Raw genomic sequence first — 17,823 nt, 5'->3', positions numbered from 1 at the left:
GAAAGGGACAAAACCTTTCTTTCAGAGGCCCTGATGTATCCTAATGGCCTACTATTCCTTTGCTGCAGGAATGAGCTAGTTCTATCAACTAGTAACCACCAGCTCCAGCCTTACCTGCTGAAGCAGGAAAAAAACTTAGGGACAGGACCCCAAGGCAAGAGATTACCATCTTTGCCAAGTGTCCCAGAAAGGAATCCTAATGCTTTAGGGCCATTTTATGACCACCCATGCTCCTGCTCCTTATGTGTCTTTCTATGTTAGCCCCTGCCAGCTTGCTGTTTCAGGGCACTATGCGAGGTGAGAAAAGCAAGAGGCAAACACCCCTCAGACCACCTGGCAGTGCATAAACCTCTGCTGGGTGTGTCACAATGGATTCTGTGGGAAAAGACTACAGAATCCAGTTTGCCTCCCTTTCTGCTTCTTTCTGTGTGTTCTGCCCACTGTTGTTGGCACAGACCAAACCTTGTTCCTCCAGGAAGAACTTCTCTCACATCCAGGATAGGTGCTATAAAGCACATTCCCCTCCCAGGTTGAGCCTGAAGGGTGCCTATCTTCACATAGGAGTGCTGTGTGCTTCAGAGGATGAAGGTGGACAGTTTTTCTTGTATAGAAGAAAAGTGACAAGTTCGCATAGGGCAAGGAGAAACACACAAAATGTTAAATATACCCTGATACAAAGAGGATCAGAGGAGCTTGTAATCAAGAATAAAGATCAGCTGAGAATTAGTAGGCCTGATTATGTACCCAGATGCAGAGGTCAAAGGTCAGAAGAAAATTGGATTAAGCACTTTTTATCAAACTTTATGTAGACTACAGAGTGAAAGGTAGGAAGGGAGAGGTGTTGTTTTTTCTGGATGTGGAGCTGGTCAGTAAGAGTTCACTATGGTTGGTGAAGTGTAAGAGCTGTTCTGTGTTCAGGATTCTCCAGAGATCTTGAAAATAGTGGTCTGAGGTTCACTTCCACCAAATCCTCGTGGACTGCATCGTCTGTGGAAGGCATCTGTTCTCTACACTATAATTTGTCATGATACTTCCCGTTCTGGGTCCACTGGGTATTTCTTGATTAGGTGGACACTGAAACATAAAAGGAAGTAAAACAGGAAGTAACCACTAAAGTTGGGTCAGAAATGGACTAAACAGTCACTGTCAAGTACAGGATACAATCAATAGCAATTCTACCTTTTTACCCATTGATAAGACATTCCCTGTAAATAAAACCATTGAGATGGCAAGTATCAATATTCAAAGTGTATTTTTAATGTTAAACACCAATAGGAAATAGACATTTAATAACATGTTTTTTTTACCATCTGTCAGCAATGCACTTACACATTTGCAAGTACCAGTTGTTACGCCCCATCTAGGGTAAAGGCGCAACAAGAAAGAGTCCATGACACAGGAGAGTGTGGAAAAAAGTGGCATTTTAATGAAAACCAAGGGGTTTAGAGTCCAATGTGGGAGTGTAGCTTCAGGAGCTGACAAGGCCAAAATAACAAAAAAAAAAAAACTACCGTCCGGGATCTAAATACCCTACTTCACAAAACAAATGTAGCGTCTCCAGGTCGGCTCACTTGCTCATGGTGTCAGTTGCATCCTTCTCAAAAACTCAATTAACCATTACCCAGCTCACAACTGACCTATTTCGCTAATAGTCATTTCATTTTGACTCAACCGACATGCTGTAAGTCATGGGAGCCAGGCTACGGGATGTCTGGTGGCTCTGGATAACCAATGACCCCCCCCAACGAGACTGGAGACAAAGGAGGAATCCTGCTTCCATGAATGTTGGAGTTCTACAGACCATCAGTACTGATAGCCCAGCCTCACACCCCTGGAACTTCCAATCAACTTGTGACCTTAACATACAACTCACCCTGCGCCTAGCAGTTTTACTGCCGTTAAAAGTCAACAAGAATTCCCAAATCTAAACCGAATCAATGCCTTGATCGGGGGATGACCAAAGTTCTGACTGAAGACACACACACATACAAATACACACACACACACACACACACACACACAAAGCATCAGGAAACACTCATCCTGACCCCCACACGTACACACATAAGGAGAGTTCCTTTATTCAAGTTTCAATAAAACAATAGTAAAACCCTCCCTGACCCATGCCTAACACACCTGTATATGTATTCCCCTTTTGCCGTTATATTTTTATGGTTGTATTACCACTCATGACCTGTTCTGTGTTTTCATGAAACAGAACATGTTTTATAAGATTAGATTGTATGTTTAATTGCCTGTACCCAGTTTCCTCTCCTCTCATACTGTCTCTTTCATGTCTACTATCAAAATGATCCGCTTTTACTTTTAGAAGCAATAGTGTAGGCCATGTGGTCATCCAAGTACATAATATGAGCATACTACACTTTAATTGAAACTTTATCCATTCCCCAACTTCACCATAAACATAAAGTATGCAAATGAGTGACCGAGCGGAGACAAAGAAACTCTTTCCCTCCAAAAGTTTCAGGTATTGGATTGGTCACTCTAAAAAACTGGGCGCGACCAAGGGATCAATAAAAACCCTAAGCACCCATCTATCATTGCTCAGCTTTTTGCTCTACTTAGCTCGGTTCGGCTTGGCTCAGCTCGGCTCGGCCCTGTGGGGGCCAACCCCCTCTCCGCTCTGCGGTCGGGGGGGCCCCCGTGCGCCTTTTCTTCCCGGCACGACCTCTTCTATCGTCGCCCGACTCAACTCCTATCTTTCTTCAGGACAAGACTTTCACTTTCTTCTGAGACTTTGCCGGCAGCTTCAATCGAAGAACTTTTGTTTGCACCACCGAAACCTTTCTCATTCCAGCAGAATCTCTCACTTACTCCGAGGACTTCGAATCTCCGAACCTCCTTGATCCACTACATCAGGACTCTTATCAACGAACCAATGCAAGTAAAAGTTACTAATTACTTTAGGTCCGCAATTTTAAGCTGAAGCCCCTTTATTAAGGCGAATCCTAATTACCCTGATGATTCTCACACGGGTGTAACCAAAACTCGATTTGAAACTTGCTATATTTGATCTCTTTTCTATTTCCTTATCTCTGTTTCTCCTCTTGCTCTCTCTCTCGCTCTCTCTCTCTCTCTCGTTCTGATTTCCTCCGTATTCCCTTCCTTAATCTCAATCTCTCTTTGCCTCCTTATCCCCTCTCTATAATCCTTATCCTGTCTTTTATGTATGTGTGTCGTAGTTAGTATGTGTTGTGTGTTTCTGTTTTATTAAATGCATTTTATTCACGAGTGATTGTCTCTGTGCTTTGCTCACAATTTCGGGGTCCCTGAACATTGCTCTTGCTACGTGTTAAATTACAGCTAGTACTTTATAAAGTAGTTATTCTTTCTTGGCCAGGAAGATAACTTTCCCTGGAATTAATACATAATTATACCGTCTGTTCGCTGGACGAACAAATCAAATAATTGTGTTATTGATTCTCTAACAGTTAGTTCTAAAACCCCCTTTTGAATATTTATAATTAATTATAATTACACTTAAATATTTAAATTTTGATCTAAATTCGTTACACAAAAATAAAAATAAAAGACAAGTTCCTTTACAACTCCCTATCCAAAACAATAAAAGTATCCAGTAAAGAATATGGCATCGGTCTCCCTACATCCTCCAAATTCCTTGTAGAATTATGTACAGTATTAAGAACAAATTTACAGCAGGGCCATCCAGAGTCAATGCCTGAAAACAGGCAGTAGGCCGTACTATAAACAGTTGGGCTAAGCACATTAGCAAACAGTAGGTTCCTTACCCTCAAACATTCACAATCTCAGTCTTAGCATATACCTAGACAGCTATTAGACAAGGCAGGGCAAATACAGAAAGCCAGAACAGCAAATATATAACATTTAAAGTTGACAAACAATAATTTTATTCATAAAAAAAGTGTCAAAGTTTACTGGGTCATGTACTTGTAGATTTGCAGCAGCCACTAATTTTTACAGTTTTCCATAGTTATTTTTTAGACAGAATGCAATATATTTAACAATATTAAGCGATTCAGATTTGTTAATAAAGACTGTTATTTTGCAATCAATAACAATATTAACCTCATATGCCTTGGTTTCTGCTTAGAGTATGGGATTTTTAACGTGACCCGATTATCTCTGAATAACAATCATGCCGAAATCTCCAATCTCACTTGACATAAAGGAAAACACGTGACATTGAATTCTGAACTCATACACTATATTGCCAAAAGTATTCACTCACCTGCCTTGACTTGCATATGAACTTAAGTGACATCCCATTCCTAATCCATAGGGTTCAATATGACGTCGGTCCACCCTTTGCAGCTATAACAGCTTCAACTCTTCTGGGAAGGCTGTCCACAAGGTTTAGGAGTGTGTTTATGGGAATTTTTGACCATTCTTCCAGAAGCGCATTTGTGAGGTCACACACTGATGTTGGACGAGAAGGCCTGGCTCTCAGTCTCCGCTCTAATTCATCCCAAAGGTGTTCTATCGGGTTGAGGTCAGGACTCTGTGCAGGCCAGTCAAGTTCATCCACACCAGACTCTGTCATCCATGTCTTTATGGACCTTGCTTTGGTCACTGGTGCACAGTCATGTTGGAAGAGGAAGGGGCCAGCTCCAAACTGTTCCCACAAAGTTGGGAGCATGGAATTGTCCAAAATGTCTTGGTATGCTGAAGCATTCAGAGTTCCTTTCACTGGAACTAAGGGGCCAAGCCCAGCTCCTGAAAAACAACCCCACACCATAATCCCCCCTCCACCAAACTTTACACTTGGCACAATGCAGTCAGACAAGTACCGTTCTCCTGGCAACCGCCAAACCCAGACTCGTCCATCAGATTGCCAGATGGAGAAGCGCGATTCGTCACTCCAGAGAACGCGTCTCCACTGCTCTAGAGTCCAGTGGCGGCGTGCTTTACACCACTGCATCCGACGCTTTGCATTGCACTTGGTGATGTATGGCTTGGATGCAGCTGCTCGGCCATGGAAACCCATTCCATGAAGCTCTCTGCGCACTGTTCTTGAGCTAATCTGAAGGCCACATGAAGTTTGGAGGTCTGTAGCGATTGACCCTGCAGAAAGTTGGCGACCTCTTCGCACTATGCGCCTCAGCATCCGCTGACCCCGCTCCGTCAGTTTACGTGGCCTACCACTTTGTGGCTGAGTTGCTGTCGTTCCCAAACACTTCCACGTTCTTATAATACAGCTGACAGTTGACTGTGGAATATTTAGGAGCGAGGAAATTTCACGACTGGATTTGTTGCACAGGTGGCATCCTATCACAGTTCCACGCTGGAATTCACTGAGCTCCTGAGAGCGACCCATTCTTTCACAAATGTTTGTAAAAACAGTCTGCATGCCTAGGTGCTTGATTTTATACACCTGTGGCCATGGAAGTGATTGGAACACCTGATTCTGATTATTTGGATGGGTGAGCGAATACTTTTGGCAATATAGTGTATGTGATCAACATTTCTGGATTAAAATGCACATTAACTCAAAAAGGAAAGGCTGCAGTTTTTAAACACTAAGACAAACAAAAAATCCTAAAATCCACCACTAACACAAAGATGAAAGTGGCAGTGGTGGATTTTAGGAAGCAGAGGACTCCCCTAAGCCCAATCATCATCATGGGTGCTGAGGTGGACATTGTGGACAAATATAAGTATTTGGGTGTCCACATAGATAACATGCTGGAATGGACCAAAAACACTGATGCACTATGTAGTAAAGTTCAGAGTTGCCTGTACTTCCTCAGGAGACTCAGGTCCTTTAATGTCTGCTGAACCATGCTGCAAATGTTCTACCACTCAGTGGAAGCCAGCATCATCTTCTGTGTTCTAATGTGCTGAGGTATCAGGGTGAAGATGGCCGATGCCAACAGACTCAACAAGCTTATTAGGAAAGCAGGCTCTGTCATGGCTGAGGTGTTTAAGGGGAGAATGCTGAGAAATCTTTTCAGTATCCTTGACAACATGTCACAACCCCTGTATGCGATACTGGAGTACTTCCAGAGCACATTTAGCTATAGACTGAAATCACCTGAATTCCACTGAAGACATCCACAGAACGCCACAGGAGGTTGTTCCGACCAGTGGCTGTCAAACCCTATAATTCTTCCTCTTTCCATAGGAAAAGTCTGAGAAAGCTCTTCACACATTTGTAGAAGTGATACAGGCTGCAGCAGCTCTCACACCATGCAGTAGTTTCAGATTAACAGAAATAGCATTGTGGAGTTTCAGAAGCTGAGTGTTTTAGCCAGCAGCTCACACTAACTTATTTTGGGTCAACAGTCTAAAATATCTCTGTGTTAGTTTCTCAGTCTAAAACACAAAAGCTGGGCTTCATTCATAAAAATTTCTCTAATAAACATTACGTAGTATATTAAGAACAGTATTTATTCAGACTATGCTAGACACTGTGCTCTAACTGTGTAAGTCCTGTTATTAAGTCTTTTAGGGTTGGTAACAGCAAATTAACAGAAGTTGGACTTCCTGAAAACATCTGATTCAGAACCGGTGTTTACTTACTAAAGACCCCAGGCAATTATCCATAATACCATTATGTACATTTGTAAATAAATAAAGAAAGAAAGAAAGAAAGAAAGGATTATGTGTAACTAGAACAGAAATAAAAATAAATGTAAAAGTTCCTTTGCAAATAGTTAAATATGATTACCAACTTATATATATATATACGGAAAAAATAAGAGCCCACTGCAAAATAATGAGTTTCTTATGTTTTTTTCTTCCAGGTCATGTATTGGTGAGATAAACAGTTTTGTTTCATTTTCGTGAACTGCTGACAATATTTCTCCTAAATTCAAAATATAACAATTGTTATTTAGAGTGTATATTTAAAGGAAACGACATCACATAATAACCCAAGATCATGCAGTATTTGCAAAGCTTTAATAACTCAAATAAAACAAAATGCTAATAATTTGCAAACAAATTGTGTTAATGCTTTGGCTAAATAACATTAAGAGATCAGTATTTGGTGGAATAACCCCATTTTGGCTCCTTGCTCTCCACCAGTTTTTTTTTTTTTTTAGATTAGATCAGTCCACAGGTTCAAAACATCCAATCAGGTGTGAGTCTGGACCTGGTTTTCTACTGAACACACAAGTTCATTCCCTCACTATCACTTCGTCTGAACAGGAACGATGACCACACTCTTTGTCGCTCTTTGTGTTCTTTTTTCTCTCTTCACAGCTGGTGAGTAACATTCTGAAAACTTTAACTTCAATTAATTCAATATGAAATATTACTGTATTATCATTAAATATTAAACACTTTTTACAGTAAATTCTTCTGACATCAAGGAGCTTCATGTGAGAACAGTAAAGAGTGGAGAAGATGTAACTATGGAGTGTAACATTAGCAGTGTCACAGGGAAAGATAAAGTAGTTTGGTTCAGACAGAGTTCAGGAAAATTGCCTCAGTATTTTGCAAGACCATACTCGGGCTCTGTGGGCTACAAATTTGTTGGGGGATTTAATGATAGTCGCTTCAGTATTAGTGTAAATGACCATAAATTTGATCTCAATATTAACAAAATAAGAGAAGATGACGGAGGAGAATATTTCTGTGGAGAAATGGAAGGAAGTGTACTGAAGTTCACATCTGGAACACATCTGCAATTTGAAGGTAAACAGTTTGACTTTGAAAACCTGCTAATTCCAGATCAACACTTTAAATATGTTATACAATTAAATATTTCACATATTCACATTATTCATATTTAGTATCATACCTGTTTATTTCTATTTTATATAAGATGTCGACACACCATCCTCCATTAAATAAAAATTAAATGAAATTAAATCACATTTTATTTGTATGCCACATTTAACAATGGGCATTGTGTCAAAGCAGCTTTGTAGAACATAAGAAATATAGTACAAAAAGTTAAAGATTAATATCAGACATATACTTAAATTTATTTGTATCAATCCCTAATCCCTAATGATCGAGCCTGAGGTGACTGTGGCAAGGAAAAATTCCCTTAGATGGTAAGAGCAAGAAATATTGAGAGGAACCAAACTCAAAGGGGATCCATCCTCATTTGGGTGACACCAGAGAGTGTGATTATAAATTATTACAAAAAACAGGAGAGTGTGATTATCAGTAATGACCTTTGAGTCATATACAGTGAGTTATAGTTGACTAGTAACCAGGAGCTCCTGAGCAACTCAAATTAGCTCAGCATCTGAGTTCATTATTGAATCAACACCAACTCCTCCAAGCTGAAGCCTTCAAATGCTCAATGATAGAGATACAGCATATGTAGAATGTTATTTTGTTTATTGATTAGAAGGTTGTTGTCCTCAAAGTCCACATGGGGTTGGCATCTTTTCTTTGAAAGTCTGAAATCTTCATGAAGCAGAATCCAACTGGATCTGGTACAATCTCTAGATGCCTTGGGATGGGTAGAAAAAGAGAAGCAAGTGGAGAGGATTTAGTGTAGCTTCTGTTTAAAGAGAAATGTCTTTAATCTACATTTAAACTGGGAGACTGTGTCTGAGCCTGGAACAGTGTCAGGAAGACTATTCCAAATTTAAGAGCTAAATACGACAATGCTTTACCCCCTTAGTGGACTTTGATATTCAGGGAACTACCAGAAGGAGTTTGGTGATCTCAAAGAGCGTGGTGGATTGTAACACGTTAGACGACTGGAGAGATAGGTGGGAGCTAAACCATTTAGAGCCTTGTACGTAAGTAGAGCTAATTTATAATCAATTCTAAATTTATCAGGTAGCCAGTGCAGGGATGACAATATTGGGGTTATATGATCATATTTTCTTAATCTGGTAAGAAATCTGGCGGCTGCATTCTGGACTAACTGTAGCTTGTTTACTGAAGATGCAGGACAAACACCTAGTAATGCATTACAGTAGTCCAGTCTGGAGGTCAGGAATGCATGAACTAGTTATTCTGCATCAGATACAGATAAAATGTTCCTAGGCAATATTTCTAAAGTGGAAGAAGGCTGTTTTTGTGATATGGGCGATATGAGTTTCAAAAGACAATTTACATCTGGAACTCCACCCAGTGTTTCAAAATGCAGTAATAAAACAGGCAGGAATTTGGCTTCATTCCACTGTCTCTAACAAAACTGTCCTTAGTGAAAACCTCTCCCTATTAATAAATCATTCAATATTTGTACAATGTGAAAATTGATTCATTGTGTGCATTTTCATCATTCAGGAGTCGTCATTTCAGGTGAAGACGATCGGATTATTTCCTTAACAGTCTCCAATATAATCTCTGTTATTGTAATCACAGTTCTGGTTGGAGTTTTATATAAAAATCACAGAAAAGGTTTGTTTACTTTTATTATTGTTGTTATTTATAGAGTTATTGTATAAAGTCTAAATGTGAATCTTTTCTACATTTAATCTTTACTTGTGTGTATTATTGTTCAGATTCTTCATCAAGCAACCATCAAATTCCCACCAATCAGGTAATCCAGTCTTCTATTAACTGTGATTCTATTCTGTTAAATAAATCCACATCTGAATGCACAGAGAATTTTAATAGACAATTATTCACCAAAATATCAGAGTAATCATTATTTTAGTCTTTAATCCTCTCTGGTTAATAAACAGCTCTTGTTCTTTATCAGGCTGCTGATGATGAAGATGTCTTGAACTATGCAGCTGTGAGTTTTGCTAAGAAACCTTCATCCTCCAGAACATTCAGAGAAAAGATCTATGATGTTTATGCACAAGTTAAAATAAAATAGAGAAAGAAACTTCTGATTTAAATCATCAGACACTGGAGATTTATTGCTGTAAGTCACATTTTATTTGGTCATGCTTGATAGGGGGAAAAGAGGAGAGGGGGATTACTTTTTGCCAAAAATCCAAAAATTCAATATTGTTACATTTTCTCAACATACTTATTCTAATTACTATTTTTTATCATTGTCATCATTGTATCATTGGAATTGATCAGAAGTTTTGTACTTCTCACACACAATAAAAACAAGTAAAAAGCTGCAAAGGAGTGACTTCTAAAGGTCTGACATTATTTATAGTCCTGATGAAGGAAACATAAAACCATCTGTCAAAGTGAGGATATTAAAGGATCAAACTACTAACCTCATCTATTTCATTTCCCCATAAGTTCATTACTTCCATTTTTTCACTATGAGTCTTATTACAAGTATTTGGGTGTCCACATAGATAACATGCTGGAATGGACCAAAAACACTGATGCACTATGTAGTAAAGTTCAGAGTTGCCTGTACTTCCTCAGGAGACTCAGGTCCTTTAATGTCTGCTGAACCATGCTGCAAATGTTCTACCACTCAGTGGAAGCCAGCATCATCTTCTGTGTTCTAATGTGCTGAGGTATCAGGGTGAAGATGGCCGATGCCAACAGACTCAACAAGCTTATTAGGAAAGCAGGCTCTGTCATGGCTGAGGTGTTTAAGGGGAGAATGCTGAGAAATCTTTTCAGTATCCTTGACAACATGTCACAACCCCTGTATGCGATACTGGAGTACTTCCAGAGCACATTTAGCTATAGACTGAAATCACCTGAATTCCACTGAAGACATCCACAGAACGCCACAGGAGGTTGTTCCGACCAGTGGCTGTCAAACCCTATAATTCTTCCCCTTTCCATAGGAAAAGTCTGAGAAAGCTCTTCACACATTTGTAGAAGTGATACAGGCTGCAGCAGCTCTCACACCATGCAGTAGTTTCAGATTAACAGAAATAGCATTGTGGAGTTTCAGAAGCTGAGTGTTTTAGCCAGCAGCTCACACTAACTTATTTTGGGTCAACAGTCTAAAATATCTCTGTGTTAGTTTCTCAGTCTAAAACACAAAAGCTGGGCTTCATTCATAAAAATTTCTCTAATAAACATTACGTAGTATATTAAGAACAGTATTTATTCAGACTATGCTAGACACTGTGCTCTAACTGTGTAAGTCCTGTTATTAAGTCTTTTAGGGTTGGTAACAGCAAATTAACAGAAGTTGGACTTCCTGAAAACATCTGATTCAGAACCGGTGTTTACTTACTAAAGACCCCAGGCAATTATCCATAATACCATTATGTACATTTGTAAATAAAGAAAGAAAGAAAGAAAGAAAGGATTATGTGTAACTAGAACAGAAATAAAAATAAATGTAAAAGTTCCTTTGCAAATAGTTAAATATGATTACCAACTTTATATATATATAAATATATATACGGAAAAAATAAGAGCCCACTGCAAAATAATGAGTTTCTTATGTTTTTTTCTTCCAGGTCATGTATTGGTGAGATAAACAGTTTTGTTTCATTTTCGTGAACTGCTGACAATATTTCTCCTAAATTCAAAATATAACAATTGTTATTTAGAGTGTATATTTAAAGGAAACGACATCACATAATAACCCAAGATCATGCAGTATTTGCAAAGCTTTAATAACTCAAATAAAACAAAATGCTAATAATTTGCAAACAAATTGTGTTAATGCTTTGGCTAAATAACATTAAGAGATCAGTATTTGGTGGAATAACCCCATTTTGGCTCCTTGCTCTCCACCAGTTTTTTTTTTTTTTAGATTAGATCAGTCCACAGGTTCAAAACATCCAATCAGGTGTGAGTCTGGACCTGGTTTTCTACTGAACACACAAGTTCATTCCCTCACTATCACTTCGTCTGAACAGGAACGATGACCACACTCTTTGTCGCTCTTTGTGTTCTTTTTTCTCTCTTCACAGCTGGTGAGTAACATTCTGAAAACTTTAACTTCAATTAATTCAATATGAAATATTACTGTATTATCATTAAATATTAAACACTTTTTACAGTAAATTCTTCTGACATCAAGGAGCTTCATGTGAGAACAGTAAAGAGTGGAGAAGATGTAACTATGGAGTGTAACATTAGCAGTGTCACAGGGAAAGATAAAGTAGTTTGGTTCAGACAGAGTTCAGGAAAATTGCCTCAGTATTTTGCAAGACCATACTCGGGCTCTGTGGGCTACAAATTTGTTGGGGGATTTAATGATAGTCGCTTCAGTATTAGTGTAAATGACCAAAAATTTGATCTCAATATTAACAAAATAAGAGAAGATGATGTAGGAGAATATTTCTGTGGAGAAATGGAAGGAAGTGTACTGAAGTTCACATCTGGAACACATCTGCAATTTGAAGGTAAACAGTTTGACTTTGAAAACCTGCTAATTCCAGATCAACACTTTAAATATGTTATACAATTAAATATTTCACATATTCACATTATTCATATTTAGTATCATACCTGTTTATTTCTATTTTATATAAGATGTCGACACACCATCCTCCATTAAATAAAAATTAAATGAAATTAAATCACATTTTATTTGTATGCCACATTTAACAATGGGCATTGTGTCAAAGCAGCTTTGTAGAACATAAGAAATATAGTACAAAAAGTTAAAGATTAATATCAGACATATACTTAAATTTATTTGTATCAATCCCTAATCCCTAATGATCGAGCCTGAGGTGACTGTGGCAAGGAAAAATTCCCTTAGATGGTAAGAGCAAGAAATATTGAGAGGAACCAAACTCAAAGGGGATCCATCCTCATTTGGGTGACACCAGAGAGTGTGATTATAAATTATTATAAACACAGGAGAGTGTGATTATCAGTAATGACCTTTGAGTCATATACAGTGAGTTATAGTTGACTAGTAACCAGGAGCTCCTGAGCAACTCAAATTAGCTCAGCATCTGAGTTCATTATTGAATCAACACCAACTCCTCCAAGCTGAAGCCTTCAAATGCTCAATGATAGAGATACAGCATATGTAGAATGTTATTTTGTTTATTGATTAGAAGGTTGTTGTCCTCAAAGTCCACATGGGGTTGGCATCTTTTCTTTGAAAGTCTGAAATCTTCATGAAGCAGAATCCAACTGGATCTGGTACAATCTCTAGATGCCTTGGGATGGGTAGAAAAAGAGAAGCAAGTGGAGAGGATTTAGTGTAGCTTCTGTTTAAAGAGAAATGTCTTTAATCTACATTTAAACTGGGAGACTGTGTCTGAGCCTGGAACAGTGTCAGGAAGACTATTCCAAATTTAAGAGCTAAATACGACAATGCTTTACCCCCTTAGTGGACTTTGATATTCAGGGAACTACCAGAAGGAGTTTGGTGATCTCAAAGAGCGTGGTGGATTGTAACACGTTAGACGACTGGAGAGATAGGTGGGAGCTAAACCATTTAGAGCCTTGTACGTAAGTAGAGCTAATTTATAATCAATTCTAAATTTATCAGGTAGCCAGTGCAGGGATGACAAAATTGGGGTTATATGATCATATGTTCTTAATCTGGTAAGAACTCTGGCAGCTGCATTCTGGACTAACTGTAGCTTGTTTACTGAAGATGCAGGACAAACACCTAGTAATGCATTACAGTAGTCCAGTCTGGAGGTCAGGAATGCATGAACTAGTTTTTCTGCATCAGATACAGATAAAATGTTCCTAAGCTTGGCAATAAGTGGAAGAAGGCTGTTTTTGTGATATGGGCGATATGAGTTTCAAAAGACAATTTACATCTGGAACTCCACCCAGTGTTTCAAAATGCAGTAATAAAACAGGCAGGAATTTGGCTTCATTCCACTGTCTCTAACAAAACTGTCCTTAGTGAAAACCTCTCCCTATTAATAAATCATTCAATATTTGTACAATGTGAAAATTGATTCATTGTGTGCATTTTCATCATTCAGGAGTCGTCATTTCAGGTGAAGACGATCGGATTATTTCCTTAACAGTCTCCAATATAATCTCTGTTATTGTAATCACAGTTCTGGTTGGAGTTTTATATAAAAATCACAGAAAAGGTTTGTTTACTTTTATTATTGTTGTTATTTATAGAGTTATTGTATAAAGTGTAAATGTGAATCTTTTCTACATTTAATCTTTACTTGTGTGTATTATTGTTCAGATTCTTCATCAAGCAACCATCAAATTCCCACCAATCAGGTAATCCAGTCTTCTATTAACTGTGATTCTATTCTGTTAAATAAATCCACATCTGAATGCACAGAGAATTTTAATAGACAATTATTCACCAAAATATCAGAGTAATCATTATTTTAGTCTTTAATCCTCTCTGGTTAATAAACAGCTCTTGTTCTTTATCAGGCTGCTGATGATGAAGATGTCTTGAACTATGCAGCTGTGAGTTTTGCTAAGAAACCTTCATCCTCCAGAACATTCAGAGAAAAGATCTATGATGTTTATGCACAAGTTAAAATTAAATAGAGAAAGAAACTTCTGATTTAAATCATCAGACACTGGAGATTTATTGCTGTAAGTCACATTTTATTTGGTCATGCTTGATAGGGGGAAAAGAGGAGAGGGGGATTACTTTTTGCCAAAAATCCAAAAATTCAATATTGTTACATTTTCTCAACATACTTATTCTAATTACTATTTTTTATCATTGTCCTATTAAATAAATAACAAAAACAATTTGTTTATGAAAGGAAATCTCTGGAGGTTAGAGTAAATTATATGTATATAAAGTATATTAAAAAGTTCATAAATAAATTGAATGTTTACTGTGTTTACTATATAACTTAAAATAAACTAAACTACCTGAAATAAATTCGAGTTGAAGTCTCAGGTTGCTTCTGTTATTGTTTCTAAAGCAACAACTTCACAGAGATGTCTTACACTGGTCACTCCACATAACCAAAGCCTACAAAGAAAGGTGTTATTTAGAGACGTTGCTAGGTTACAGAGTGCTGGTTGTTCTTGTGGTCCATCAGTGTTTTAATTCTGTTCCACATGAGCTGTTGTTCCCAAAGTTCTCATATTTTTTGCATCCTTAATGTTTTTCTTGAGGTTCCCTTTAGCTTTCCTCTAGCTGTAGGTCTGTTTATCAGCCACCTGAATGTGACATCTCCTTCCTTAAACAGATTCTGCATTCTGTTTAGACGTGACTTCTGCTTAGGAAAATGACAACAATTCCAGTGTGGAAGGTCAGGTATCCCAGGATTCCCTGTGAAACCAAATCCAGTCAGTGTATCAGTCTTGCAGCATTGAGGTGACATCCAAAGGTCCTACAGATCAATGGTATTTCCACCAGGATCAGTTTTAGGGAAATATAGTCTGATAGTTTGTGTGAATTTGGTCCAGAGTGTTAAACTTCATTTGAAGTTGAAATCTCTGCTCCTTCTATAGTCCCCAGTCTTGTCCACTCTGTGGACAGCATGATCAGATGACTCGATTTGCAGCATTAGGAATAAAGTAATTCAGCCCAGTGAATGGTGAATTTGTACAGTGCTGTGAAAAGTTTTTTCCCCTTACTTTTTTTTTTGCATATTTGTCACACTTAAAAAATTCAGATCATCAAACAAATGTTAATATTACACAACGGTAATGCAACAAATACAAAATGCAGTTTTTAAATGATTATTTCATTTATCAAGGGAAAAAAATCTGTCCAAACCTGCCTGGCCCTACATGAAAAATTAATTGCCCCCTCCTATTAAATCATGAAAGAACTGTGATTAACCACATTATTTTAGAAAGCTGAGTTAAATTTAACTAGACACACCCAGACCTGATTACTGCCACACCTGTGGAATCAAGAAATCTCTTCAACAGAACCTGTGTGACAAAGTGAAGCATGCGAAAGAGAAACACATCATGCTGTGATCTAAACAAATTCAAGAACAGAGAAACAAAATAGTTGACATGTATCAGTCTAGAAAGGGTTATAAAGCCATTTCTAAGGCTCTGGGACTCCAGTGAACTGCGGTCAGAGCCATTATCCACTAACGGAGAAAACTTGGAACAGTGGTTATTTAAAAAGAACATTTTGTATTCACTTGTATAATCTTTGTGTAATATAAAAATTTGTTTGATGATCTGAATCTTTTAAGTGTGAAAAATATGCAAAAAATTATTTATATGTGAATAAAAAAGTTATTGGAATTGATCAGAAGTTTTGTACTTCTCACACACAATCAAAAACAAGTAAAAAGCTGCAAAGGAGTGACTTCTAAAGGTCTGACATTATTTATAGTCCTGATGAAGGAAACATAAAACCATCTGTCAAAGTGAGGATATTAAAGGATCAAACTACTAACCTCATCTATTTCATTTCCCCATAAGTTCATTACTTCCATTTTTTCACTATGAGTCTTATTACAAATATATTATACAGGGGTAAATAACAAGAGCAGGAGTGCAGGAGACCCACAAATGGACAGAGTGTATACGTGGATTGTTGTGTGCATTATTTTCTGTTGACTGAGATGCAGAAAGACACTGTTGTAAGGCCGTCTTGGCCGTGGCAAAGTAGGCAGCAAAACGAGCACAAAACTCTGAAGTCTCCAGAGGTTACTTTAATTATCTTTTCAGGGCATGCACCAAACAATGGGACAGGAGTCATCCACCTAGTTCCAAATAAAAAAAGGAAAAAAAATACAGACAATCAAAACAAGGAGAGAACTCACAGAGAAGATTTACACTCTTACCCCCTCACAAACAATCTACTAATGAAAAAAAAACACTCAGTGTTGTCCCCTCCCCTCAAATTCAAATGGCCCAATGACGACACTATGCCAGTTACAATCTAATTAACCTCAACTTCACTTGGGTATTAAATGATCTTTAACATCATCATACAAACACTGACATTAACATCATTTTTAACTAACTTTATTCCCATCATAAAAGCTAATGAGCATTTTAAAACATGCGTCCAAGATAACATTCAAACAACATTCTCCACATCCTCCCCTCCTATGGGTGGAATAAATATGACTTCCTGTTTGCGGGCCGGCCGGCCCCTCCTACTACGAAGCCAGTGGGAAAGGTAAGACAGAGAATCATTATTATCAAACAAATTATCATTGACCTTTTCTGATTTACAAAACAAAAACACCAAAATAACAAACACAAGTCACACTGGAATCTGCTTCTTCCATTTGACTGAAAAAGAAGGAAAAGAAAAGAAATCCATGAATAAAAGTTATCTTGGACAAGACATTGTGCTTTGGTTCTTTAACTTACATGTTACATACACTCACTGTCACAGACACAGTGTGAAAAACACAGACATCTTTAAATATGTGTGAAATATGAAGATCATTAACAGCTCTCAGATTAAACTCTGTACAGTAGCAGTGTCTCAAATCATATATAATTCTGCACAATTCTGCTCAATTAGATAGTATAATAATATATATTTTGAGAGTTGTGTGTTCAGACTGAACAAGATGAAGACGAAAAAGAGCACTTTACGTACTCCACACTCACAGGTGGAAGAGGGGCGGGGCTACCACACACTGAGGCGGGATTAGAAAACCTTCAAGATGGCTGATGACGCTCCAGTAGACAAGATGTCTTACAAACACCCACATTGATTTATTTTTCAACATCATGTATGGAGCAGGGATTCAGAGTGATGTGTTATTCATTATGAAGGACATTTACAGATTATATCTATTTCAGTGAGAAGCACATGCAGGTTTGTATTTAAATAACATGACTATATCCATCCATCCAAAATCTCACAGAATGGAAAATATCTACTTTAGGATTTCATAAACAATACTAGTGTTATCAGTACACGTTATAATAAAGTCAACCATGTGAAGTCTAATTTCACCTCAGTTCTGTTTATTTTTCTTGCCTTTGTTCATTCACTGTTTTCCTAACCCTCTTCTCATTTCCTTCTTTCTTGTTCTGTTTGTATTTCTTGTGATTAAATTTCTAAATATTTTCCTCCCTCCATCTTCGGTCTGTTTCATTTCATTGTGGATTCTTACTGTTCTGTGTAGTGTTCCAGGTCAGGTGAGTGTGGACCAGACTGCAGAGTGAAAACTC

The 17,823-nt window shown here is 37.8% G+C and overlaps 1 protein-coding gene across 13 annotated transcripts in view; it reads left to right on the top strand.

Moving 5' to 3' along the window:
- The window catches only part of LOC131345778 (uncharacterized), a 28,720-nt gene extending 12,939 nt beyond the window's left edge, over positions 1-15,781 (top strand). Inside the window, exons 1-9 of one of the 13 annotated variants that reach the window (XM_058378839.1) lie at positions 7,501-7,641; positions 9,202-9,315; positions 9,420-9,457; positions 9,620-9,655; positions 11,256-11,717; positions 11,805-12,149; positions 13,707-13,820; positions 13,925-13,962; positions 14,125-15,776. In XM_058378839.1, the coding sequence (XP_058234822.1) occupies positions 11,666-11,717; positions 11,805-12,149; positions 13,707-13,820; positions 13,925-13,962; positions 14,125-14,244 (669 nt within the window). In that variant the 5' untranslated portion in view covers positions 7,501-7,641; positions 9,202-9,315; positions 9,420-9,457; positions 9,620-9,655; positions 11,256-11,665 and the 3' untranslated portion in view covers positions 14,245-15,776. Of the gene's footprint in view, positions 1-6,746; positions 7,210-7,296; positions 7,642-7,737; positions 9,316-9,419; positions 9,458-9,619; positions 11,088-11,255; positions 13,216-13,706; positions 13,821-13,924; positions 13,963-14,124 lie in introns of those variants that run through there. The other 12 variants (XR_009203530.1, XR_009203529.1, XM_058378835.1 and 9 more) reach the window with 12 other exon arrangements.
- Positions 15,782-17,823: the final 2,042 nt, after the last annotated feature.

The sequence above is a fragment of the Hemibagrus wyckioides genome, linkage group LG25, assembly GCF_019097595.1.
Source record: "Hemibagrus wyckioides isolate EC202008001 linkage group LG25, SWU_Hwy_1.0, whole genome shotgun sequence".
NCBI classification, from domain to species: domain Eukaryota; kingdom Metazoa; phylum Chordata; class Actinopteri; order Siluriformes; family Bagridae; genus Hemibagrus; species Hemibagrus wyckioides.
This window is presented reverse-complemented; position numbering and strand designations above follow the sequence as displayed.